General features: G+C 38.7%; 3 protein-coding genes across 4 annotated transcripts; 1 reads left to right on the top strand and 2 right to left on the bottom strand.

Annotated features, from left to right (window-relative positions):
* Positions 1 to 4,260: 4,260 nt before the first annotated feature.
* On the bottom strand, positions 4,261 to 8,076 carry LOC139644601 (heat shock 70 kDa protein 12A-like). The gene is made up of 4 exons (XM_071520035.1): positions 7,720 to 8,076; positions 6,908 to 7,132; positions 6,615 to 6,786; positions 4,261 to 6,413 (listed from the first exon to the last, which is right to left on the bottom strand). Exons 1-4 carry the CDS (start codon positions 7,999 to 8,001, stop codon positions 5,383 to 5,385), a joined length of 1,710 nt encoding a protein of 569 aa, XP_071376136.1. The 5' UTR covers positions 8,002 to 8,076; the 3' UTR covers positions 4,261 to 5,382.
* Positions 8,077 to 8,136: 60 nt separating this feature from the next.
* On the top strand, positions 8,137 to 15,191 carry LOC139644612 (uncharacterized). Of its 2 annotated transcripts, XM_071520047.1 has the most exons (16): positions 8,137 to 8,262; positions 8,481 to 8,540; positions 8,913 to 8,951; positions 9,094 to 9,123; positions 10,211 to 10,282; positions 10,666 to 10,704; positions 10,847 to 10,876; positions 11,455 to 11,532; positions 11,671 to 11,718; positions 12,412 to 12,489; positions 12,643 to 12,690; positions 13,480 to 13,527; positions 13,647 to 13,827; positions 14,201 to 14,302; positions 14,384 to 14,461; positions 14,609 to 15,191. In XM_071520047.1, the coding sequence occupies exons 1-16, from the start codon at positions 8,240 to 8,242 to the stop codon at positions 14,795 to 14,797; spliced, it is 1,143 nt and encodes a 380-aa protein (XP_071376148.1). In that variant the 5' UTR covers positions 8,137 to 8,239; the 3' UTR covers positions 14,798 to 15,191. The 2 variants fall into 2 exon arrangements, with proteins under 2 accessions (XP_071376148.1, XP_071376157.1); XM_071520056.1 differs by lacking the exons at positions 11,455 to 11,532; positions 11,671 to 11,718 and having other exon boundaries at positions 8,142 to 8,262.
* Positions 15,192 to 24,626: 9,435 nt separating this feature from the next.
* LOC139644765 (heat shock 70 kDa protein 12A-like) lies at positions 24,627 to 27,908 on the bottom strand. Its single transcript, XM_071520245.1, has 4 exons — positions 27,576 to 27,908; positions 26,745 to 26,969; positions 26,452 to 26,623; positions 24,627 to 26,211 (listed from the first exon to the last, which is right to left on the bottom strand). The coding sequence occupies exons 1-4, from the start codon at positions 27,855 to 27,857 to the stop codon at positions 25,181 to 25,183; spliced, it is 1,710 nt and encodes a 569-aa protein (XP_071376346.1). The 5' UTR covers positions 27,858 to 27,908; the 3' UTR covers positions 24,627 to 25,180.
* Between the last annotated feature and the right edge of the window lie 88 nt (positions 27,909 to 27,996).

The following is a 27,996-nucleotide window of genomic DNA, read 5'->3' as shown; positions in this document are numbered from 1 at the left end:
CCGTAAAATAAAAACAAAAAAGGTTTAGACAAGTAATATATGTCATTGTTTGCTACATTAACCAAAAATCAGATATTTAACTGACGGGAAAAAAAAAGACATGAAGTTCAGGTAAGGTCATGTACTGTAACCTGGATATTGTTTTTGTTGTGAAATTGCTGTCATGCAATAGATGAAAAACAACACCCACATGAAAACAAGTACAGGTGGCATTTTGTATGTCTGGAGCCAAGGGAAAATCTCCATCGCACGCAACTGACAGTCACCTGTCAGTAAAAAATGTGATGACATGATTATCAACAGATAATGCAACAGGTAGTTTCAGCCAAGCAGTCTGACCAGCCCAAGATGTTAAATTCCATCAAGCATGCCTAGCTGTGGCTTACCAGTCCCACTGAGCAATTTTATGTTGATTAGATGTTTAAAACACGTCTACATGGCCATAGCTGTCTAGTCTAAATTAGGTTTAAATGGGGTTGAAAAGTGAAAGTTTATGAGATGTCTATACATAGACAGAATTATCCTGGACTATATTACGCATAGACGCAATGTTGAAATTACTTCTTGTGCTCAGATAATTATCTTGTAGGATAGTCTACAGGACTTCTCTGGTGCATATTTTTGGTATTTACAGATGTTTATTCATTGTAATAATGTATTTACTGCTTGGTCTAAAATAGGTCTATACATAACCGTAATGATCCTGGGCTATATGAGAGCTAAAGCATAGACGTGACGTTGAAATCACGTCTTTTGCTCAGTGGGGTTGCTGTGCCTGTGGTAACCAGGCAGCTGGTTAGGGATTGTTCTTGTTTTCTCCTGTTTTCTATTCTTATAAATATACACTATGCATTTCAGTTGCATTGCTAACTTTTGTATAAAAGCCATAATACAGTTGAGGACATCCTTTAGTGGGATCATGGGTACTTTGGTGATGCCCACAGTACTTGGCTGCATGCCTTGTACATAGCTACATCACCATCACTTCCATAATTACAGTAAAGACCACCATTGCAATAATGAATCCTTAACTTAGTAACAAAACAGTATTTTTCTCTTTGTCTTTACTGAAGAGGATAACATGTTGGAAGTGATGTTCCCATCAGTTTATTGATTATCAAATTCAAGAATGTCAAGTCGATACTTGTGACCTTGTGGAGAAAGTTCTTCCAAAATTAAGATTAGATAAAATAAGATAAGATAAGATAAGATAGCACTTTATTAATCCCCTTGGGGAAATTCAGGTGCCACAGCAGAAACTGGCAGAATAGTAGAAATAATAGGAAAAACAAGTACAAGATACTAAAAGAGACACAAGATAATAAAAGAGAAGAGGTAATAAGATAACAAGGCTAGGTCAAAACCTAGTATATGGCTGGACCGTGTATGAGTGTGCCGCATGCCACGGACGACCAATGGTGTAACTAACTCCGCTGTAGACTGTTAATACAGAATAATAGTCCATACATCCATACTGATCTCCGTTTCAGCGCATCCCGTCTCTCTCTCCGCCGCTGTCGTCTCCACCGCTGTCGTCTCCACCGCGCCCACGGCCCGCATCGAGCTTCCCGATCCAAGCGCCAGGCGCTCTAGTACCCATCGGTGCCGAAAACGCTGTTCGCCGGACACCCGGTGACGTATCGTCGCCAGGACCCCCGCCGAAATCTCGGCTGGATCATCGGGAACAAATCGGCGCCCAGCTAGCAGCACTGGCCGGAACCATGGCCCCGGGAAACTCCAGGAAGGTCGGCAGTAAGCCCTCGGCGTGATGAAACCTCCATGCTTGTTTGTGTGTCTCTCTCCCCCGACAGAACAGAGGATTTCAGGTGGACTGAGCTTGCGCATATGCATCGAAATAAATGCCGATATGATATAATTGTATAGATTCTACTTTAGCTTCAGCTTACATGCATGATATTGGTCAGCCTGCTTACTGTGTGGGAGAAACGGGCTCCTGATCTCTGAATTTCTGGCTCTGTGATCCTATGATGTGCCACGTGCCACGGCCGACCAATGGTGTAACTTAATCACTCAGTCAGTCAGTCAATCAGTGAGTGACAGACATTCGCGTTTGTAGGGCTGGCCCCACTGTTGCGGTCCAGCCAAAAAATAGAGGTGATGTACATAATATAAAAACTATAGAGACAGTGCAAAAATGCAAATAATAATAATAAATGAATATTCGAATAAATGCGTATCCATATATAGATACTGTATATATACATAATCAATGGTCAGGAGTTCAGTTATTAGTGCCGGTACCGGGAAGGGGCTCTGAGGGGCTAGGGTCCAGGTCCAACAAGCTTGTTAAGTCTGTTGGCTTCCTCTGCCTTGATGCCGCCTCTCCAGCACACCACAGCAAAGAAGAGTGCACTGGCTACTACAGACTGGTAGAACATCTGCAGCAGCCTGTTGCACATGCTAAAGGACCTGAGTCTCCTCAGGAAGAACATTTAATTTCTTTATTTATATAGTACTTATTTAAACATTGTTACAAAGTGCTTTACACAGATAAAATAAGAATACAACGTTCCTGACAGAATACAATTTTTAAAAAAAAGAGAAGTGATGGTAGATGATAATAAACAATATTGGATCTTCGTTGGATCTCCTCAGGGAGGTTGTTCTAGGGTGTGGGGGGCCCTGACAGAAAAGGCTCTGTCGCCTTTAGTTTTTAGTCTAGCCCGAGGGATGGTGGTTATGGTTTGTAACATAACCATAACCATTTTATACAGCTTCAACCACCAGCTTCCACTACAACCACTTCAACCCTCAATTTGGATTCAATTCTCTTCTTTCTTTTGATGTTTTTTCCCTCGTGAAATGCAATGCAGCATTACAACAACATCTTGGATTAAAAATAATTTCTAGGTAGCTTTGATGTGTGGGTAATAACAAGACATCATTTTATTAATCTAATCTACATACATTATAGGAAAATGTATATTCTGCCTTTATTCATGAGGTATTCAAATGTAAAACTACTGTACATTTAGATTTACAGACCACTCTTTACTCACTTTTCCATAGAGTGCCATCTTAAAGTTTTCAGAGAGGTAGTTTTTCTTTGCTTCTTCGCTACCCATTCTAGTATATGCCATTTTGGCATCATAACCAAACTTGAGGAATTCTTCATTTTCATCGAAAAGAATGCAGGTAGGAGTCTTCAAGGTTTCAAATCCATGCTCTTTTTCCCAGCATGGCACAGTGGGTTGGATTTGTGCCTGTCTGGGTGACACACTGAAGGCATATCCACTGTATGCAGTACCAAAGTCTATCGCTATGATAAACGAATCACCCACGGTCAAATTGGGGAAACTTTTTTTGCAAATAACAAAGGTTCCTTAAAACCCTTTAAATGCCATCCAGGACACCATACCAGCATTGCATTCTGATGAACCACTGAAAGAGCCAAGAGGAATCTTTCATTTGTAGTATTGCCTCAGAAAGAACTGATTGCGTGAGAAGTCAAGCTATGAGCTATGACAATGGAATGATGAAAACAAAGTTGACAGCCATACCACAATGATGTGTGAGGATGATGTATGATTTAAAGGAATGCAGTGTGATCCAGAGGAACTTGTTTCATACCAGCCTGATGTGCTAGATTCGTGTATTCCCACACAAGTCACATACTGGCGTCTCACGCTAGTTTCATGCAAGCAACAATGAATATTATTGCTATAAAAAAAATCCAAAACAGTAAGGTGGGAAGAGGAGGAAGAGGTCAGTGTTACAACACTACCAATTTGTTGGCTTGCCCTTTTGCAATTAATGGAAAAACACTTAAGAGAATTTTTCCTATGAGGGACAAGCAAATAATTACTATCATTGTTTTGTATTGGACACACCTAGGAGCGCTACAGTTTTTCAACAGACGTAGTGCCCTGAAATTTGCGTATGGCAAGAGTGAAACTACTACTATCTGATCTTGGTGAGTAGATTATATTCTGGTTTTCATGGTGGTCAAGTGCCGAATAACCCCCATGTTAAAACTCAGTGGAATATTGCTTTAAAGAGCCATCAGTTTGTTGATAATGATGTCAGTTTATTGTTGTAGTTTATTGTAGTATTTTACAAATTATCTCCTTATTGTAATGCAGCACTGCTTTCAGTGTGTAACTTTTTGAACAAATAATGTCTTTAATCAAGAGATAATAGTGTGTGTTTTATTGGGTTTGTACATGTGGAGGCATTTGTTGAAGATGTTCTTTAGTTTGGCGTTTTTACTTTCAATGAAAAGAGAGTTCCAAGGCAGTCTTCAAGCAAAAAATGAAAAATCCTTTATTGAATGACTAGTTCAAAACAACATATTAAAATTAACTCCAAAGTATTTTGGCTATACTGTGGCCTTCATCAGGGAGTAACACAACAAACTGTATGGTACATTAAGAACAAAAACACTTCACTTATGTATGCAACACTTATATATAGATGCTTATGATAATGCTGCACTACTGTTCTCATAATTATTAATTAGGTTAATCTCATTGCTATAACTGGGAGTTCAATAACATTTGGTCAAGGACCCCTATACAACACAGATAAAAATAAAAAACAGATAAAGAAGCAGGGCATGTTTTTGACAGTACAGTATATCATTTTGTCATTTCCTGAGACAATATTTTCCCCTCTGTTTGTCGTGAAGTAAAAGATTACAATGACCCCCTTTACACCTGGTATTAACATGCGTCCTGGGGAATTTTAATCAGATACAGCACTCAAGAGGTGTTGAAGATTCAGTCACCCAATGTGTGGAGGCATTTGTTGAAGATGCTCTTTGGCTTGGAGTTTTTGCTTTCAATGAAAAGAGAGTTCCAAGGCAGTCTTCAAGCAAAAAATGAAAAATCCTTTATTGAATGACTAGTTCAAAACAACATATTAAAATTAACTCCAAAGTATTTTGGCTATACTGTGGCCTTCATCAGGGAGTAACACACCAAACTCTATGATGAACATGAAGAACAAAAACACTTCACTTATATATGCAACACTGATATATGCTACAGATGCTTATGTTAATGCTGCAGTACTGTGCTCATAATTATTAGTTAGGTTAATCTCATGTAACATTAAAGTGTAATACAAGTTGCTTCATTGTAACAGTAACTGTTTCAGCAGTTTTGAGAAATACAAAATCTATTGACAGACATGAAAAACAAACACCCTTATAAAATATAACATCAGTATAATAAGAAAGAAAGTGAAAAATCATAATTCCTCCAATTTAATCAATGTCAAACCATCCAACATTTTTGTAAGCTTAGGCTTAGGCTTTGCCTATCATCTGCATCTGCCTGCTATAGAATAACCCAGGCATAACTTGGGTCCCCAAGCTCCTATAGAGGAAACAGCTGCATTTTGGATATTCTTGTAACAGTCTTATGCTGCGCTCATGAAGTCAATCTTGATAGATCCTGTTGAGTTGGAATCTACGTCAGTGGCTGTGGCTTGTATTTCTGTGGAGCCAAACTTGATTTCTAATTTGATCTCGCGAGCCATGCCACGTTTAGTGTCAGGCATGCTAACTTCAAACGAACCAACTGGGTCCATTCCCCATTCATCCACATACTTAGGATCTTTTCTCTCTGTGCGATAAAAACTAAACGTTACCAATGTCTGATCTGCTTCTATTGGACTGAAGATGTGCTCTTTGGGTTCATTCCAACCCACATTTTGATCAATTTCCACCAGTTTGTTGAAAACATCACGACACCAGTCACCCTCTTTGTTTGAGAACTTGTTTTCTGCCTTATGCCTGGACTCGTCAAACCTCTGAGACACACTGATCCCATAAGTAAAGGCACTTTTTCGTGATGCCACAACCTCTGGATGTCTTCCAAACATGACAGCTCCCTTCATGATTGCTTCTTGGGCATTTAAAGGACACAACACTTTGCACTGACTGCCAAACTGCCTGTTAATGTGTCTGCGCAGAATCTGGCTTGAGGCATAGCCCCCCACTAATACAATGTATTCAATTCTTAAATCTTTCTTCAAGATTTCTCTGAGATTCTTAGTGATCCCGCTAAGACTCTCATCAAAGAAAGACTTCATTTTCTCTTTTGAGATTTTGATCACCCCCTCATCCCAGGATGCACCTTGCACTCTCTGGAAAAACATTTCTATGTTTTGCCTTTTCTGAGCTAATGCTCCTAAGTTAAACGAGCAGGTAATCTCCACATCCTCTTCCACACATTTAAGAACCGTGAAGCTGTACATCATCTTCTGAAACTCACTGGGATAACTTCTTACATACTCATCCCAGAGGTCATCAGAGAATATTTCTTTGAGGAAACTTTTGAACTTTTTGTCAACATTTTGCCCTCCCAGGTCATTACCAGAGGCCTTGTACAGCTCCTTCAGGGCTCCTCCACCCAGCACTTCATGTACAGTTATGTCAATAGTTCCACCTATAAGACAAAAAGGCTGTGCTTAAAACTGCTGAGCAACTACAGCATTTGAGCTAACAATATGTTCTTACAAATCTGGACACTATTACCTGAGGCAATAAATAAAAGCTATGCTTAACAATAAATATTTTGCAATGCAAGTAAAATTTGAAATGGGAAATGCAGAAAATAGTCTGCATAATTACTAACAGTACCACATACCTCCACAATCGACAACAATGTACTGCGTTCCAGGAGCTTGCTCCAGTGTGTTTTGGCCATCGTTCTCTGCTATGAAACCATCAGATGGGAGCTTCTTACACCAGACTGAGGCTGCCTCGGGTTCCAGCGCAATTACCAACTTGTCTGCTTTGTGTTCAGTCACAATACCAGCCTAGAAATAAAATAAATGTCACACATTCTTGTTAATATGAGGAAGAAAATGTGTATTGTATATTTTGCCTATCATTTCATAATTTAAATGCCATCTTAAATTATAGTTTAAATGCAGTTACCTCAATTGCAGCCTCTCTCATGAACTGCTTTGCAGAAGGATCCCAGATAGCAGGCACAGTCAGCACCCAGGTGAAATCAGAGGCGACAAACTTCCTCCCAGCTGTGTTGTCACCGATGGTTTTCAGTGCATGTTCTTTCAGGTAGCGCAGGGTTTCTGTGATTACCTTCAAGGCACTCATCGACTTGCCATTTATGGCTGTAATCGTTACATTCTTGCTGAGTTGCTGGTGATGATTGACAAGATGTTAGTGCAAATATTCTTAGAGCTGGAACCTGATTTCTAAAGTCATCACACAAAACATTGCCATTTGAGTCAGATTGAACCAGGAGTTACTGTGTGGTGATGTAAAGGAGTCCGACTTGGAAGGTCTGAAGTCAAAATAGCCTATGACCCATCTTTAGCACTGAGTAATACTACAGAATATGACACTAGGACACTAAGTGAGACACTGAGATTCAACCACTGTAAACAAACACGTTGTGAGGGCAGAACAACCGAAGTGAAAGAGCTATTTTCCAGCTTCAACCACCAGCTTCCACTACAACCACTTCAACCCTCAATTTGGATTCAATTCTCCTCTTCCTTTTGACTCAGCACTAAAGATAAATTTAGTAATTCTTTTTCCCTCCTGAAAATGTGCAATACAGCATTACAACAACATCTTGGATTAAAAATAATTTCTAGGTAGCTCATCATTTTATTAATCTAATCTACATACATTATAGGAAAATGTATATTCTGCCTTTATTCATGAGGCATTCAAATGTAAAACTACTGTACATTTAGATTTACAGACCACTCTTTACTCACTTTTCCATAGAGTGCCATCTTAAAGTTTTCAAAGAGGTAGTTTTTCTTTGCTTCTTCGCTACCCATTCTAGTATATGCCATTTTGGCATCATAACCAAACTTGAGGAATTCTTCATTTTCATCGAAAAGAATGCAGGTAGGAGTCTTCAAGGTTTCAAATCCATGCTCTTTTCCCCAGGATGGCACAGTGGGTTGAATTTGTGCCTGTCTGGGTGACAGACTGAAGGCATACCCACTGTATGCAGTACCAAAGTCTATCGCTATGATAAACGAATCACCCATGGTAGAATCAACAAAATTGAAATAAAAAAATCTAAATGCAGCAGCAGCAGTGCTTCCAACAAAGTAAAGAACACTGTTTCACTTTGTGTATTTATAGCCTGTAAGCTTTTCTTTTCTTTCGCTGAGGCCCAACCCCCTTGGAGTTTGTTGGAACCTACATTAGTACCGCTGACAGACAGAGTTGTAGCTTCAGTACACATCTGCCTTGGACAAGATAAGAGACAAGAGAAACAGCAAAATGAATAAAAAGCAAGAGCATAGGTGAGTAGAAAAAAAATCAAGAAAACAAGTTCCAACAACTTTCCCATTGAATAGTCTATACTGTAGAACGCAGCAGCTGTTGAGTGGAGTGACATACTGTTTTCAGATTTAATTCGATTCATTCCTATACAAAATATCATATTCTATTACTTGTTCAAACAGTACAAGATAAGAGATACATGCTGCTTGATAACATTTTTGTTATGCCACTTTTGCAGACATCACTCAAAATCTGATGAAGTAAAGGATGTCTGGAGGGAGCAACACCATGTCCAAAGGTTTGGTTATCAGCATTTTTATTCACACATCACAGTTTGAACTTGTGTCTTGACACACTTTGTTCACTGAGTTGCTGATTGTGATGAAATTATGTTGCAACTTTGTAATTTCTTGCTAGAAGCCTAAAACATCTTACTTTTAGGAAAATGTTCAAAGAGTGTCTGTAAAATATTTAGCGAAGGAAAAATGCTGAACTTCATAGACATAGACTTATCATATTTCATTGCTGAATGCAATGCAACATGAGAGAGAGATTCTGTATTAGTGTACTACAGGTAATTTATCTTCTTTGTCAATTCAAAATGCATGTACCCCGATAATGGGATGCCATCATCGGCTCTTTCTCCAAACCCCAAACTCTGTGGATGCAGTGGGCAATTTCATGATGCAGGACATTCACCAGAGCAGAGGTAGAGGTTGTTATCTGCTACAATTTGCTGCATTTCTCAGTGACTTCACATCCTATACATCTAAAAACCATGAATTATGTTGATCAGATAACAAGTGAAACATAAAAAATGACTAAACAGTTGATTTCTTCCACATATTCAGGGCCATTAACTATCAGACAGATCCTGGAAGGTATGCTATGCAACTGACCGTTTTTACTTACACTCATGGCATATAGCTGATATAAAATTGGTGCACAAGAAGTTTCTACAATTTCCCCTTAATCTTATCATCTGCCTTTAAATACAGTTGTCATGTAGACTGTTGTCTTGTAGGTGAAAGTTGGTTGGCTTGGGTTAATATTAATTCTCACACAAACTAGGACATGTTCTTGCTATATTTGTATAATTTGTTGAATTGATCCATGCTGTTGACTTTTGAATAGAAGAGTGTTATACAAAATAGATGGAAGTTGGTGGGTAAGATAAACTTTTTTGTCAGAACTTTACAGTAAACAGCTACCATATATGTAGTGGGTTTCTTTCATGGACACTGATGGAGCCTAGTCGATGACAAAATCTTTTGTCAGTGGCGAACTCCACTGGGAAATCCTGAAACTTTGCCTCTGAAGTTGCCCCAATGTTTCATTCCTGAATAATCAATCAACCACAAACAGTGAAACTTGGCACAAAACAAATCATACAGAAACAGACATTTTATACTAATTTGAATTTCCATTTTCTTTACACAACCAAATCTCTAAGACAGATGCGTCACATCAAGTTGCCAACAGTGTCAACAAAATGCACTAGTATATAAAAAAAGTGGGTTTCTGATAATATTGTATTCATTTAGCAAAAAAAATAAAATAAACAGCAGTATTAAACAGCAAGACAATGAAATAAAATTAACTTTTAAAACATTTTCATTTTTCAGTACATGTTTCAATTTAATTTAAAATAGAGTGACTAGTTTCTGAAGCTTGAGCTCCTTCTACAGGCTATTCCACGTAGAGGGTGCAGAGAAAATAAAAACCAAATTAATTAAACGTTTGTTGTTTGACCATCGAGCCAGTCCTTCTGCACTTATGTCATTGAATTCAAGAGATAAATTCCTTATAAACTCCAACAAATAAATAGCAGTAAAAGGACAGTTTGAGGCCAGAAAATGTTCACAGAAAAGTTTCGGCTACCAGTAAGATTTGATCTATGGATTGGATACATACTTAAAAAATATTGTCAGTAAATTGAAAAGATATAACCACCTGCTCCTTTTGCAGCTGTTTTCCCCCAAGATATGACGGACACTCAAGACAACAGACTGAGAGGATGCAGCAACAGCATGTCCAAAGGTTTGATTATCAACATTTTGATTCACACATCACAGTTTGAACTTGTGTCTTCACACACAGACTGCAGTCTTCGTTCACTGAGACATGCTGATTGTGATTAAATTAAGATGCAAATTTGTAATTGGTTGCTAGAAGCCTATAACAGCTTACTTTTAGGAAATGTTCAAAGAGCTTCTGTAAAATACTTAGCTAAGGAAAAATGCTGAACTTCATAGACATAGACTTATCATTTCATTGCTGAATCCTAATTCATTGTGAGAAAGACATCCTGTATTAGTGTACTGCAGGTAATTTATCTTCTTTTTCAATTCAAAATGCATGTACCCTGATAATGGGATGCCATCATCGGCTCTTTCTCCAAACCCCAAACTCTGTGGATGCAGTGGGCAATTTCATGATGCAGGATATCCACCAGAGCAGAGGTAGAGGTTGTTATCTGCTACAATTTGCTGCATTTCTCAGTGACTTCACATCCTATACATCTAAAAACCATGAATTATGTTGATCAGATAACAAGTGAAACATTAAAAATGACTAAACACTTGATTTCTTCCACATATTCAGGGCCATTAACTATCAGACAGATCCTGGAAGGTATGCTATGCAACTGACCGTTTTTACTTACACTCATGGCATATAGCTGATATGAAATTGGTGCACAAGAAGTTTCTACAATTTCCCCTTAATCTTATCATCTGCCTTTAAATACAGTTGTCAAATGGCATGTAGACTGTTGCCATGTAGGTGAAAGATGCAGCACTGTTTGGTTGGCTTGGGCTAATATTAATTCTCACACAAACTAGGACATGTTCTTGCTATATTTGTATAATTTGTTGAATGGATCTATGCTGCTGACTTTTGAATAGAAGAGTGTTATACAAAATAGATGGAAGTTGGTGGGTAAGATAAACTTTTTTGTCAGAACTTTACAGTAAAGACCTACCATATATGTAGTGGGTTTCTTTCATGGACACTGATGGAGCCTAGTCGATGACAAAATCTTTTGTCAGTGGCGAACTCCACTGGGAAATCCTGAAACTTTGCCTCTGAAGTTGCCCCAGTGTTTCATTCCTGAATAATCAATCAACCACAAACAGTGAAACTTGGCACAAAACAAATCATACAGAAACAGACATTTTATACTAATTTGAATTTCCATTTTCTTTACACAGCCAAATCTCTAAGAGAGATGCATGTGTCACATCAAGTTGCCAACAGTGTCAACAAAATGCACTAGTATATAAAAAACGGTGGGTTTCTGATAATATTGTATTCATTTTATGGAACTGATAGAGATAATCTAGAAAACACATCCCACGTACATTTATGTACAAGTTATGAATTACCTGGTTTAACCAAAATAACCATTTAAGATTCTTTTAACACAGTATTGCTGAAATGGAAGAACATTACAAGGAGAAGCTTAAGGAGGCGAGGTAAATATTTTTCTGAACATGCTTTTAATGGCAATTTTAAATATAGCACATGATATAGGCAATGAATTCAAGTTAGATTCACATAGTTTCCTTGGTAACATTATTTGTTAAGGGTTTACATAATGTATTCATAACAGGCATGTAAGATGTTAAGGATTACATGTTTAGACTTATGTCACATGTTTCTTTAATGCACAGTGGATTTGAGAAAAGGGCCCTCACTGCAATATGTTATTGATTTTTTAAACCTATTTATTTAACCTTTATATACCCAGGTTTGGTTTGCTGAACACGGACGCTCTTTTCCAGCAACGCCCTGCTCCACATTCACAATTACAAACACTCACATAGTTTCACAGGCATTAACAATACACATGTTTGTAGTCACATACACCGAAGTCATCAAAAATAGCAAGAAAAAAATATATAAACAGCAGTATTAAACAGCAAGAGAATAAAATAAAACTAATATAGTGGGTTTCTTTCATGGACACTGATGGAGCCTAGTCGAAAAAAAAACTTTTGTGAATGTGGAACTCCACTGGGAAATCCTGAAACTTTGCCTCTGAAGTTGCCCCAATATGTTTCACTCCTGAATAATCAATCAACCACAAGCAGTAAAACTTGGCACAAAAAAAATCATACAGAAACAGACATCTTATACCAATTAGAATTTCCATTTCCTTTACACAGCCAAAGCTCCAAGAGAGATGCATGTGTCACATCAAGTTGCCATCGGTGTCAACAAAATGCACTACAATATAAAAACAGGTGGGTTTCTGATAATATTGTATTCATTTTATGGAAGTGACAGAGATAATCAAAAAAACATCCCATGAACTACATACATTTATGGTATTAAAGTTATGAATTACAGTGAACCTGGTTTAACCAAAATAACCATTTAAGATTCTTTTAACACAGTATGGCTGAAATGGAAGAACATTACAAGGAGAAACTTAAGGAGGCGAGGTAAATATTTTTCTGAACATTCTTTTAATGGTAATTTTAAATATTACAATGAAATAGGTAATGAATTCAAATTAGCTTGACATAGTTGCCTTGGTAACACTATTTGTAAAGGGTTTACATGATGTAACAGGTATGTAACATGTTAAGGATTACACGTTTAGACTTCTATCTATGTTTCTTTAATGTACTGGATTTGAGAAAAAGGTCCCACAAAGCAATGCGTTACTGATTTTTTAAAAACATATTTATTTAACCTTTACAAACCCAGGTTTGGTTTGCTGAACACGGACGCTCTTCTCCAGCAACGCCCTGCTCCACATTCACAATTACAAACACTCACATAGTTTCAAAGGCATTAACAATACACATGTTTATAGTCACAAACACAGAAGTCATCAAAACCTTTGAAATGTTTTCAATTTTAAATAGATGCTGTTTCCATTGACTTTAAAATAGTGACTAGTTTCTGAAGCTTGAGCTCCCTCTGCAGGTTGTTCCAAGTCGAGATGCAGAGAATTCAAGAGATAAATTCATTATAAACCCTCAATAAATAAATAGCAATTAAAGGATAAAAGGACAGTTTGAGGCCAGACAACGTTCATAGAAAATTTTCGGCTACCATTAAGATGTGAACTATGGATTGGATACATCAAAAATATTGTTAGTAAATTTAAAAATATAATCCTGTTACATGAATGTGTTACATGCTGTTACAAACTTTAATTCCGTTTATTTATGAACTTGTTGAATAAAAGTGACATTTTCACACGCTACATTTTATCCCTACAGATCCGCCCTGAAAGAATCTGAGGAAGAATTTAAATCATTCAAAGACAGGTACATGCAGCATCTTGAAAAAAGAAATTGCAATTTGCTTTATATAGTGTTGCCTTGGGAAACTTAAGCATGTAAATAAAGTAGGAGAAATCTTATTGTGTTCATCTCTCCTTGCATAGAGTGGCAAGTGAAATGTCTCTTTCAATAAAGACAGGAGACTCTGAGAACATGAACAACCCAGTCAATAAAACTCGACTGAAAGAGATGTACGACCAGCTCAGAATCATACAGTGGCCTAAAATCAAAGGCCAATTGAAATCAGAGGATGACAACATAAAGTCGGCCAAACGTTTGATTCAGGTACGGTGCAGTCTGGTGACTCTAAGTTACTGATGCTGTTTGGGAAACTACATTGAACTGAGATAACTGAGTAGTTCACTTATTCAATTCCTGATCCGAGTCATAAACCTTGTAATAAACCTGCTCTTGTTGTTCAGTTTGTTTATCTTTTTGTTTTGAGAAGTTTTCAGTGGCTCCTTGTTTTGTTTTATTTTGAATTTGTTGTTGTTTGTTATTTGTTGGTTGTTGTTTTTTTTATCTTACCTGCAAATATTAGTAATTTCATCTCTTCTTTCTGTTTTTATCCTCACATTTTATGACTGTGTCCTCATTAATGCATTTCTTTATCACTGTGAAATAAAGCAAAACTAAACTAAACTATTAATATTCATAGTGCATGTTTGAGGATGCAAGAGAGCAAATGGAGAAAAAGAAGCAGCACATAGAGGAAATGTTTGACCTGAACAAGCACAGCAGAGGATCAACACCTCAGAAGGTACTGTAGGGCCACTGGTGAAAACTGACACCTTTAAGCTTGTGTTACTATACTTTTGTCAGTGTTCTTTCTTTCTTACAGGTTACAGAGTACAAACTGTCAACAGTTCAAAATCTTCAGATGGCTCTGTATTACAGCAGAAAAGAAGATATTGTTAAGGTATGTCAGGTGTATGTCAGTGTTTTGTGCACCGAAAAAGTTCAGAAATTTGCGGACCAAATGGGCAAATGGGAATGGGAAATTTAACTTTAATTTGCTAGATTCAACATGTAAAACGTAGCAATTTCTCACCTTCTAATTTTGCAGACTCCTTTCCTGGAACACAAAGCACATCTCGCTGCTGAATGCTACTGGTTGGGTTGTTTGATGGCTTTAAACAATCCTCCTCTTCAGCCCGACTGGAAGAAGCACGTTCCTGGGCTGGACGCTTGGGACATTTTCCCCTCTGACATCAAATGTGTTTCTGACAAGGAGAATGAGCCAATGGAGCAATGAAGTAAAGAATCTGTCTGGTTTTGATGAGGAGAACCAAGCTGATCAGATGTGTTGCTCAGTGTTGATGCTCAGGTGTCATGAATCATGAATTATACTATTTAGCAAAACCTGCAAAGGTTTTGTTTTAATTTCTGTTTTGATCAAGCTTTCATTTGTACAGCACTACGTTATATTCAACTTTTTAACCACTTATCAGCTTCATTAATTTGAAATCAGGCATTCTGTATAGTTCTAATTGGGGTATTTTCTATTGAGGTATTTTAAGTCTTGTATTAATAAATTTCAGATTATTATTTAGTATGAAAGGATACTTAAGGTTTCATCAATTATTTTTGACAATATTTGCAAACAATCAAAGTTTCTGGTTTCTATCTTATTAAATAAAGTTGAGTGAATTAAATTAGCTACTGTTTGACTGTTTTTCACAATTACTCTTTACACATCTTACACTATAGACAGCAGGGTTAATGTGATAAATTACTCAGTGCAGCCTATTGCCTTTTACTCCATGCTATGGGCAGAGTTCTAAGCAACAATTGGTTCAAGCTTATCCAGATGAAACTGATCTAGTGTGATCAGTGTTTAGAGCAATGTAATATAAAGTTGAGAAGAAAATTTGAATCAACACAAGTTCAATTCACTGATGATTCATTATGAAAACATCACAGAGAGCCAGCAAAAAGAGGATAAAACAACATGTAATGTATCTGAATGATGAATGATGGTAACAGATTCTCTCATTTTAAATAAATTAACAAAATTCCATTGGGGAGTAACACATTTGACATATTATAGCCCCTTTCACACATGTAACCTATAAAAATTGACAGATAATTTTTTCCGGTAAAGGTATCAGTTTCTGTTGTTCACACAAGACATACCTTTATGCATTTTAACGTAAGCCTACCATTCACACAACACTGGCAATACCGTTAAATTCCTCTGTTGTCATTTCCCGGAAATTATGTTTAGCCTTTGTGATGGAGTCACTGCAGTTTGAAAACATAGCAGGTGAATTATCTGTTGGCTAATCTCTTCATCCGCCTGGACGCTGAGGAGCTCTCTTATTTCCACGTCTGTCCAATTCGACATTTTTGCCAATCCTTCGTCAAAATGCTACTGCCCGTTGTGGTTTGTATTTCCCTCCTACATGTGGTCTTTACACGGCACAGCTGGTGCGGAATGAACTCGTCACCTTATGAACCTTATAATTGGCTCACACAGTTCAACAACAGAGTGTCCTACGTCAGAGCATCCACATTCGTGCTTGTGCCGTTAATGTTATGGAATTGTTCACACATATGATTGATACAGAACTTTGCCAGAAATGTTACTACGTACAACTTGAGCAGTTAAATTGCTGGAACTGATTTGCCGGCATTTTGACACCGGCTCCTATTCAAACTGAGCCAGGCCTCAGTTTAATGTCTCATGTCTGTCATCACGCATGCGTCGGCGTTTCTGTTTGTCCGCCGGGAAGCTCTGTCACAAATTGACTTTTTATTCAGTTTTAAGCCATAATCTTACGATACACTTTTTAGATCCTTGTTGTTTTTACCTATATGTTTTAACTGGGTAAAAGAGAAAGACATCTATGCCCGCCTGATAGAATCGCTAAACTTGCCGGATTCTCATCCATCTCAACGGGCCCAGTATTTGGGCCCGTACCAGTAAGTTTCACTCCTTGCAGGACCTAAACCTGCTCTTATCTCTGCCCAAGCCAAGATAACGCTGTGGACTCCCGTGTAAGTTTTAACCTTGTGTCTCTGCAATCAGTTGTAAAACCTATAGTAGCTGGACTTCAACACACACTACACCGTTGCTGCCATAGTCATTTTCTCTATTTCCCCAACTATCGTCTGACTCCAGCATGCCACTGCTCACCTATCCATCCGGGTGTGACCGCTGCCTTCATATGACCCAAAACATCGCCGAGCTGGAAGGACGTATCTCCAATCTCTACTGGCTCAGGGATGAAGAACTGTTCCTTGATTCCGTGGTTGCAGTGGGCACCGCTCCTACCGCCTCAGCTGAAGCTGAGCTGGACTCCACTATCCCGGCTGCCCAATCCCTCGATGAAGACCTCTGGCTACAGCAGGGAGCTAAACCAAAGAAACTGGCTAAGGCTGCATTCACACCAAATCCGAAAATCCACAACTCCACTCTCGACCAGGAGCCTTGGTCTATAGTTCGTAGGGATAGCAGGGGAAAGAAGTCACCCCCGTGCCTTTCTCCTCCCTGTGAACTTCAGCTCACTGACCGGTACAACAGCCTGGATGAGCAGGACTTCCCCCCGCTGACAGGAGACTTCCATCCCACCTCGTCCTCGCAGCCATCTCAACCTCCCCTTGCTCCAGCGGCACTGTCCGGCTGCTCGGTCAATCCCTCCGGCCACCGATCAAAGCTGGCTGTCACTCTTTCAGAACCAGCTGGCAGACACATTGCTCCCAGGGCCGTGACCACGCCTCTTCGCCGCAAGTCCCCACCGCACACTCCTACATCTCTGATTATCAGGAATTCCATTGTAAGACATAAAATCAAAAACTGCAGTGACCCATTGCCTACCTGGTGCTAAAATTGTTGACGTGATGCAGCAGATCCCGCCTCTGCTCAGCAAACACCCATACGTCCATAATGTTATTGTTCATATTGGTACAAACGACACCACCAAGCAGCAGTCTGAAGTTTTAAAACAGGATTTTAACCGTCTTTTTAACAAACTTAAAAACTGTGGAAAGTCCGTCTTCCTCTCAGGTCCTCTCCCCTCGCTGGGCCGAGGTATCGGACGTTTTAGTCGGCTGCTCTCTCTGCACACATGGCTGCAGTCAGTCTGTCCATCACACAGTTTATCTCTTAGTGTCCTAGCTGTGGTTTTTACAAATGTTTTTAAATGCTCCTTCTTACTGTTAAAAGATTTTCCAGCTTTGAGGCTCTCGTGTTTCTTATCAGCTGCACCAATGCTGTATGTTGCATTGTCATTTACCGTTCACCAAAACCGAACAGTAATTTTCTATCTGAATTCTCTGATTTTATTGCTGATGTGGTTGTCAAGTATAATAAAGTGATTATGGCTGGTGATTTTAATTTCCATGTAGATGACGCAACAAATGCCCCGGCAAGTGATTTTATTAATGTAACTGAGTCTTTTAATTTTTTACAACATGTAAAAGGTCCTACCCATAACCGTGGCCATACCCTTGACCTAGTTTTCACATTGGCATGACACTTTGTTCTCTACAATTGGATCATTTTATCTCTGACCATAAATGTATTTTGTTTGATACTTTTTTACATCAAACCATTTAACCCAGAAGCGCACTGTAAAATGTCACCTCATAAACAGTCAGTCTATAGCCACTTTTTCTTCTACTTTTCTTCCTGTGCTGAATCAAGGTGGGCCATCATCCTTGCATATTGATGACATAGTTAACCATTTAATGTTATATGTGCGTCTGCTCTAGAAGCTGCTGCCCCTCTTAAGACCAAATCTGCTTCTAAAACCAGTTTATCTCCCTGGATAAATGATGACATCCGCTCTGCGAAAAGAGAATGTAGACAAGCAGAGTGTAGGTGGAAAACCACACCACTGCTTGTCCACTATACTCGAATGAAAGACCTGATGGTCTTGCTAAATCCAAAAATTAAGAATGCACAAAATGCCTATTTCAATAATCTCATCACCACAAACAAACATAATCCTAGGTATCTTTTTAAATCTATTGACCGCCTCTTAAATAACTCCCGCATGTCCTCACCTTTGGTGGAGGATTGTGAAAAATTCTCTCACTCGCTCTTCCATGTGTCCACTTGACATTGTACCTCCAAGATTATTTAAAGAAGCAATTAGCATTATTGGACCATCTCTGCTCGCTATTATGAACCAGTCCCTCTTGTCAGGCATTGTTCCTAAATCCTTTAAAGTGGCCTCAGTTCATCCTCTTCTAGAGAAACCGCACCTAGATCCTAGCATACCAACAAACTACAGACCGATCTCTAAGATACCTTTTGCTTCTAGGATTTTAGAAAAATTGGTTTGCAAGCAACTTCTGGAACTGGTTGAAGGAAATGACATATTTGATAAATACCAATCAGGCTTTCGCCAGACACTGAGGCAGCTCTCCTCAGGGTCACGAATGATATTCTCATGCAGTTAGACCACGGTGAAATTGCTATTCTAGTTCTGTTGGATTTGTCTGCGGCCTTTGATACTATTGATCACGCTATCCTAATAAATTTTCCTCTCATTTATCCAACCGGAAGTTTTTTGTATTAGCTGATGACAAGGCATCCACCTGTGCTCCTCTCACTTGTGGTGTGCCTCAGGGGTCAATTCTTGGACCCATTTTATTTTCATTGTATATGATCCCCTTAGGGCACCTGATCCGTCAATTTGGCTGTGTGTTTTATCATTGCTACGCGGATGATACACAACTCTACATATCCTACATAGGCCCGGTGACCTCTCAAACTTAACTACTCTGCATAAGTGTCTGGCCGAGATTGGTAACTGGATGTCTCAAAATTTTCAGTAAAACTCAAGTTCTGGTTTTCGCCCCAGATCAGGTCTCTACTAACATCCTCCAACAACTCAGTCCATTGGCTACAAATAGAAAATCTTTTTCCAAAAACCTAGGCGTCATTTTTGACCACCAGCTGAAATTCGATAAACATGTTAAGTCAGTTATTCAGTCCTGCTACATCCACCTGCGGAATATTGCAAAATTACGCCCACTGTTATCCTTCCAACAGTTGGAAATGGTTATCCATGTTTTTGTGTCCTCCCGCTTAGATTACTGTAATGCTCTTTATTCCTGCCTAAGCCAAGACGCTGTTACCCAGTTACAGTTAGTCCAAAACTCTGCAGCAAGATTACTCACTAAGACCTCATATTGCTCTCACATCACCCCGGTTCCTATGTCACCACACTGGCTTCCGATTAAATTTAGGATTGAATTCAAGATCCTCCTCCTCACCTATAAGGCTTTGAATGGTCTTGCTACAGAGTATATTGGTGAACTACTATTGCCTTATACCCCTGCTAGGCCCCTCAGGTCCTCTGAGCAAGGCCTGCTAGTTGAACCTCGTTCCAGACTGAAAACACGAGGGGACTGTGCGTTTGCTGTCCTGTGTTTTCATTCCAACCAGTCTAGACCAGATGATTTCAATGATTAGTTCCTCCTCACTGGTCGAGGGTGTGTTAATCATTGAAATCACCTGGTGTAGCCTTTGGTTGGAATGAAAACCTGCAGACTCTCAGCCCTCCATGACATAGGTTGCCTATCCCTGCACAACTAACCTAATGCCACTGAATGGGACACTCTCCAGACCTCAGCTGCACCTTGATATCATGTCCATTAATATTATGAACAGGAGGGGAGACAAAGCACATCAAGATGCAGTTTAACTTCTTCAGACCTTTTTAAAGAGCCATCAGTTTGTTGATGTTGATGTCAGTTTGTTTATTCACTCAAATATTTTACAAATTATCTACTTATTGTAATGCAGCACTGCTTTCAGTGTGTAACGTTTTGGGTGTATTGCTGGGGACCCAAGGAAGTGCAGTGTCAGATTTGGTGCAATTTGGACACGCGACACGTTCAATATTAATAAACTTTGAATAAATAAGCAAACAGCGCTATGTGCAGCAGCGGGGCTCAAAGCAAGCGACTGATAGCCTACGCCTATTGTGTGTTTTTTTTTTTTTGCTGCACTAGTGTATTTAATGAAGAGATAATAATGTGTGCTTTATTGGGTTTGTATGTGTGGAGGCATTTGTTGAAGATGCTCTTTGGCTTGGAGTTTTTGCTTTCAATGAAAAGAGAGTTCCAAGGCAGTCTTCAAGCAAAAAATGAAAAATCCTTTATTGAATGACTAGTTCAAAACAACATATTAAAATTAACTCCAAAGTATTTTTGCTATACTGTGGCCTTCATCAGGGAGTAACACACCAAACTGTATGATGAACATGAAGAACAAAAACACTTCACTTAGTGAAGAGGAATCTTTCATTTGTAGTTTTGCCTCAGAAAGAACTGATTGCGTGAGAAGTCCATGACAATGGAATGATGAAAACAAAGTGGACAGCCATACCACAATGATGTGTGAGGATGATGTATGATTTAAAGGAATGCAGTGTGATCCAGAGGAACTTGTTTCATATCAGCCTGATGTGCTAGATTCATGTATTCCCACACAAGTCACATACTGGCGTCTCAGGCTAGTTTCATGCAAGCAACAATGAATATTATTGCTATAAAAAAAATCCAAAACAGTAAGGTGGGAAGAGAAGGAAGAGGTCAGTGTTACAACACTACCAATTTGTTGGCTTGCCCTTTTGCAATTAATGGAAAAACACTTAAGAGAATTTTTCCTATGAGGGACAAGCAAATAATTACTATCATTGTTTTGTATTGGACACACCTAGGAGCGCTACAGTTTTTCAACAGACTACAAATGGCTACAAATAGAAAATCTTTTTCCAAAAACCTAGGCGTCATTTTTGACCACCAGCTGAAATTCGATAAACATGTTAAGTCAGTTATTCAGTCCTGCTACATCCACCTGCGGAATATTGCAAAATTACGCCCACTGTTATCCTTCCAACAGTTGGAAATGGTTATCCATGTTTTTGTGTCCTCCCGCTTAGATTACTGTAATGCTCTTTATTCCTGCCCAAGCCAAGACGCTGTTACCCAGTTACAGTTAGTCCAAAACTCTGCAGCAAGATTACTCACTAAGACCTCATATTGCTCTCACATCACCTATGTCACTACACTGGCTTCCGATTAAATTTAGGATTGAATTCAAGATCCTCCTCCTCACCTATAAGGCTTTGAATGGTCTTGCTACAGAGTATATTGGTGAACTACTATTGCCTTATACCCCTGCTAGGCCCCTCAGGTCCTCTGAGCAAGGCCTGCTAGTTGAACCTCGTTCCAGACTGAAAACACGAGGGGACTGTGCGTTTGCTGTCCTGTGTTTTCATTCCAACCAGTCTAGACCAGATGATTTCAATGATTAGTTCCTCCTCACTGGTTGAGGGTGTGTTAATCATTGAAATCACCTGGTGTAGCCTTTGCTTGGAATGAAAACCTGCAGACTCTCGGCCCTCCATGACATAGGTTGCCTATCCCTGCACAACTAACCTAATGCCACTGAATGGGACACTCTCCAGACCTCAGCTGCACCTTGATATCATGTCCATTAATATTATGAACAGGAGGGGAGACAAAGCACATCCTTGTCAGCCTATCTTGAACTTGCTTGACTTAATGCCAAGAATGCAAACACAGCTCTCACTCCAAGTGTATAGGGACAGAATGGGTCGCAACTTAAGTCAAGTTTATTTATCTAGCCATAATCACAGTAACTGTCTCAGAGTTTCACAATGCTAATCTTGAAACAATAAATGAAACAACACCCCCTAACCTTACACCCTCAATGAAAACAACGCAAAACTTGTAAGGAAAAAAAAACGGAAGAAACCCTGGTAAGGTTTTCTTCTGACACATGCCTGCCTCACACCTCTTTCCCATATGCCAATACCAGTGGGAAGATGATTGTCACTGTTAAGATTAGGCTGTAACTCTGGGAACAAATAATGAGTTTAATAATAATAAGAATAATAATAATAATAACCTTTATTTGTATAGCACCTTTCATACACAACATGCAGCTCAAAGTGCTTTACATCAGTAGAAAGCAGATAAAAGACAGATAAAAAAGATAATATTCATATAAAAGAACAAAAAAAATGCACTGCATTAAAAGAATCAAATCAAGTAAAATAGAAAGATAAAATAACACAACAAATACTCCCACTTTTAGATGCAAGATGCAGTTTAACTTCTTCAGACCTTTTTAAAGAGCCATCAGTTTGTTGATGTTGATGTCAGTTTGTTTATTCACTCAAATATTTTACAAATTATCTACTTATTGTAATGCAGCACTGCTTTCAGTGTGTAACGTTTTGGGTGTATTGCTGGGGACCCAAGGAAGTGCAGTGTCAGATTTGGTGCAATTTGGACACGCGACACGTTCAATATTAATAAACTTTGAATAAATAAGCAAACAGCGCTATGTGCAGCAGCGGGGCTCAAAGCAAGCGACTGATAGCCTATGCCTATTGTGTGTTTTTTTTTTTTGCTGCACTAGTGTATTTAATGAAGAGATAATAGTGTGTGCTTTATTGGGTTTGTATGTGTGGAGGCATTTGTTGAAGATGCTCTTTGGCTTGGAGTTTTTGCTTTCAATGAAAAGAGAGTTCCAAGGCAGTCTTCAAGCAAAAAATGAAAAATCCTTTATTGAATGACTAGTTCAAAACAACATATTAAAATTAACTCCAAAGTATTTTTGCTATACTGTGGCCTTCATCAGGGAGTAACACACCAAACTGTATGATGAACATGAAGAACAAAAACACTTCACTTAGTTAAGAGGAATCTTTCATTTGTAGTTTTGCCTCAGAAAGAACTGATTGCGTGAGAAGTCCATGACAATGGAATGATGAAAACAAAGTGGACAGCCATACCACAATGATGTGTGAGGATGATGTATGATTTAAAGGAATGCAGTGTGATCCAGAGGAACTTGTTTCATATCAGCCTGATGTGCTAGATTCATGTATTCCCACACAAGTCACATACTGGCGTCTCAGGCTAGTTTCATGCAAGCAACAATGAATATTATTGCTATAAAAAAAATCCAAAACAGTAAGGTGGGAAGAGGAGGAAGAGGTCAGTGTTACAACACTACCAATTTGTTGGCTTGCCCTTTTGCAATTAATGGAAAAACACTTAAGAGAATTTTTCCTATGAGGGACAAGCAAATAATTACTATCATTGTTTTGTATTGGACACACCTAGGAGCGCTACAGTTTTTCAACAGACGTAGTGCCCTGAAATTTGCGTATGGCAAGAGTGAAACTACTACTATCTGATCTTGGTGAGTAGATTATATTCTGGTTTTCATGGTGGTCAAGTGCCGAATAACCCCCATGTTAAAACTCAGTGGAATATTGCTTTAAAGAGCCATCAGTTTGTTGATAATGATGTCAGTTTATTCACTCAAGTATTTTACAAATTATCTCCTTATTGTAATGGAGCACTGCTTTCAGTGTGTAACTTTTTGAACAAATAATGTCTTTAATCAAGAGATAATAGTGTGTGTTTTATTGGGTTTGTACATGTGGAGGCATTTGTTGAAGATGTTCTTTAGTTTGGCGTTTTTACTTTCAATGAAAAGAGAGTTCCAAGGCAGTCTTCAAGCAAAAAATGAAAAATCCTTTATTGAATGACTAGTTCAAAACAACATATTAAAATTAACTCCAAAGTATTTTTGCTATACTGTGGCCTTCATCAGGGAGTAACACAACAAACTGTATGGTACATTAAGAACAAAAACACTTCACTTATGTATGCAACACTTATATATAGATGCTTATGATAATGCTGCACTACTGTTCTCATAATTATTAATTAGGTTAATCTCATTGCTATAACTGGAAGTTCAATAACATTTGGTCAAGGACCCCTATGCAACACAGATAAAAATAAAAAACAGATAAAGAAGCAGGGCATGTTTTTGACAGTACAGTATATCATTTTGTCATTTGCTGAGACAATATTTTCCCCTCCGTTTTGTTGTGAAGTAAAAGATTACAAAGACCCCCTTTACACCTGGTATTAACATGCGTCCTGGGAAATTTTAATCAGATACAGCACTCAAGAGGTGTTGAAGATTCAGTCACCCAATGTGTGGAGGCATTTGTTGAAGATGCTCTTTGGCTTGGAGTTTTTGCTTTCAATGAAAAGAGAGTTCCAAGGCAGTCTTCAAGCAAAAAATGAAAAATCCTTTATTGAATGACTAGTTCAAAACAACATATTAAAATTAACTCCAAAGTATTTTGGCTATACTGTGGCCTTCATCAGGGAGTAACACACCAAACTGTATGATGAACATGAAGAACAAAAACACTTCACTTATATATGCAACACTGATATATGCTACAGATGCTTATGTTAATGCTGCAGTACTGTGCTCATAATTATTAGTTAGGTTAATCTCATGTAACATTAAAGTGTAATACAAGTTGCTTCATTGTAACAGTAACTGTTTCAGCAGTTTTGAGAAATACAAAATCTATTGACAGACATGAAAAACAAACACCCTTATAAAATATAACATCAGTATAATAAGAAAGAAAGTGAAAAATCATAATTCCTCCAATTTAATCAATGTCAAACCATCCAACATTTTTGTAAGCTTAGGCTTAGGCTTTGCCTATCATCTGCATCTGCCTGCTATAGAATAACCCAGGCATAACTTGGGTCCCCAAGCTCCTATAGAGGAAACAGCTGCATTTTGGATATTCTTGTAACAGTCTTATGCTTTGCTCATGAAGTCAATCTTGATAGATCCTGTTGAGTTGGAATCTACGTCAGTGGCTGTGGCTTGTATTTCTGTGGAGCCAAACTTGATTTCTAATTTGATCTCGCGAGCCATGCCACGTTTAGTGTCAGGCATGCTAACTTCAAATGAACCAACTGGGTCCATTCCCCATTCATCCACATACTTAGGATCTTTTCTCTCTGTGCGATAAAAACTAAACGTTACCAATGTCTGATCTGCTTCTATTGGACTGAAGATGTGCTCTTTGGGTTCATTCCAACCCACATTTTGATCAATTTCCACCAGTTTGTTGAAAACATCACGACACCAGTCACCCTCTTTGTTTGAGAACTTGTTTTCTGCCTTATGCCTGGACTCGTCAAACCTCTGAGACACACTGATCCCGTAAGTAAAGGCACTTTTTCGTGATGCCACAACCTCTGGATGTCTTCCAAACATGACAGCTCCCTTCATGATTGCTTCTTGGGCATTTAAAGGACACAACACTTTGCACTGACTGCCAAACTGCCTGTTAATGTGTCTGCGCAGAATCTGGCTTGAGGCATAGCCCCCCACTAATACAATGTATTCAATTCTTAAATCTTTCTTCAAGATTTCTCTGAGATTCTTAGTGATCCCGCTAAGACTCTCATCAAAGAAAGACTTCATTTTCTCTTTTGAGATTTTGATCGCTCCCTCATCCCAGGATGCACCTTGCACTCTCTGGAAAAACATTTCTATGTTTTGCCTTTTCTGAGCTAATGCTCCTAAGTTAAACGAGCAGGTAATCTCCACATCCTCTTCCACACATTTAAGAACCGTGAAGCTGTACATCATCTTCTGAAACTCACTGGGATAACTTCTTACATACTCATCCCAGAGGTCATCAGAGAATATTTCTTTGAGGAAACTTTTGAACTTTTTGTCAACATTTTGACCTCCCAGGTCATTACCAGAGGCCTTGTGCAGCTCCTTCAGGGCTCCTCCACCCAGCACTTCATGTACAGTTATGTCAATAGTTCCACCTATAAGACAAAAAGGCTGCGCTTAAAACTGCTGAGCAACTACAGCATTTGAGCTAACAATATGTTCTTACAAATCTGGACACTATTACCTGAGGCAATAAATAAAAGCTATGCTTAACAATAAATATTTTGCAATGTAAGTAAAATTTGAAATGGGAAATGGCAAATGTTCAAACTTGTATGCTGTTGCCTGTGGAAATACAGAAAATAGTCTGCATAATTACTAACAGCACCACATACCTCCACAATCGAGAACAATGTACTGCGTTCCAGGAGCTTGCTCCAGTGTGTTTTGGCCAACGTTCTCTGCTCTGAAACCATCAGATGGGAGCTTCTTACACCAGACTGAGGCTGCCTCGGGTTCCAGCGCTATTACCAACTTGTCTGCTTTGTGTTCAGTCACAATACCAGCCTAGAAATAAAATAAAAGTCACACATTCTTGTTAATATGAGGAAGAAAATGTGTATTGTATATTTTGCCAATCATTTCATAATTTAAATGCCAGCTTAAATTATAGTTTAAATGCAGTTACCTCAGTTGCAGCCTCTCTCATGAATTGCTTTGCAGAAGGATCCCAGATAGCAGGCACAGTCAGCACCCAGGTGAAATCAGAGGCGATGTACTTCTTCCCAGCTGTCTTGTCACTGATGGTTTTCAGTGCATGTTCCTTCAGGTAGCGCAGGGTTCCTGCGATTACCTTCAAGGCACTCATCGACTTGCCATTTATGGCTGCAATCGTTACATTCTTGCTGAGTTGCTGGTGATGATTGACAAGATGTTAGTGCAAATATTCTTAGAGCTGGAACCTGATTTCTAAAGTCATCACACAAAACATTGCCATTTGAGTCAGATTGAACCAGGAGTTACTGTGTGGTGATGTAAAGGAGTCCGACTTGGAAGGTCTAAAGTCAAAATAGCCTATGACCCATCTTTAGCACTGAGTAACACTGCAGAATATGACACTAGGACACTAAGTGAGACACTGAGATTCAACCACTGTAAACAAACACGTTGTGAGGGCAGAACAACCGAAGTGAAAGAGCTATTTTCCAGCTTCAATCACCAGCTTCCACTACAACCACTTCAACCCTCAATTTGGATTCAATTCTCTTCTTCCTTTTGACTCAGCACTAAAGATAAATTTAGTAATCTTTTTTCCCTCCTGAAACTGTGCAATACAGCATTACAAAAACATCTTGGATTAAAAATAATTTCTAGGTAGCTCTGATGTGTGGGTAATAACAAGATATCATTTTATTAATCTAATCTACATTATAGGAAAATGTATATTCTGCCTTTATGCATGAGGCATTCAAATGTAAAACTACTGTACATTTAGATTTACAGACCACTCTTTACTCACTTTTCCATAGAGTGCCATCTTAAAGTTTTCAAAGAGGTAGTTTTTCTTTGCTTCTTCGCTACCCATTCTAGTATATGCCATTTTGGCATCATAACCAAACTTGAGGAATTCTTCATTTTCATCGAAAAGAATGCAGGTAGGAGTCTTCAAGGTTTCAAATCCATTCTCTTTTCCCCAGGATGGCACAGTGGGTTGGATTTGTGCCTCTCTGGGTGACAGACTGAAGGCATATCCACTGTATGCAGTACCAAAGTCTATCGCTATGATAAACGAATCACCCATGGTAGAATCAACAAAATTGAAATAAAAAAATCTAAATGCAGCAGCAGCAGTGCTTCCAACAAAGTGAAGAATACTGTTTCACTTTGTGTATTTATAGCCTGTAAGCTTTTCTTTTCTTTCGCTGAGGCCCAACCCCCTT

Source organism: Centroberyx affinis, unplaced genomic scaffold (assembly GCF_046629955.1).
Source record: "Centroberyx affinis isolate AG114_WGS23_722 - 3 ecotype Tasmania unplaced genomic scaffold, CSIRO-AGI_Caff_v1 ptg000063l_1, whole genome shotgun sequence".
In the NCBI taxonomy this organism is placed as follows: domain Eukaryota; kingdom Metazoa; phylum Chordata; class Actinopteri; order Beryciformes; family Berycidae; genus Centroberyx; species Centroberyx affinis.
The sequence above is the reverse complement of the archived record's forward strand: the minus strand, read 5'-3'. Positions and strand labels throughout refer to the sequence as shown.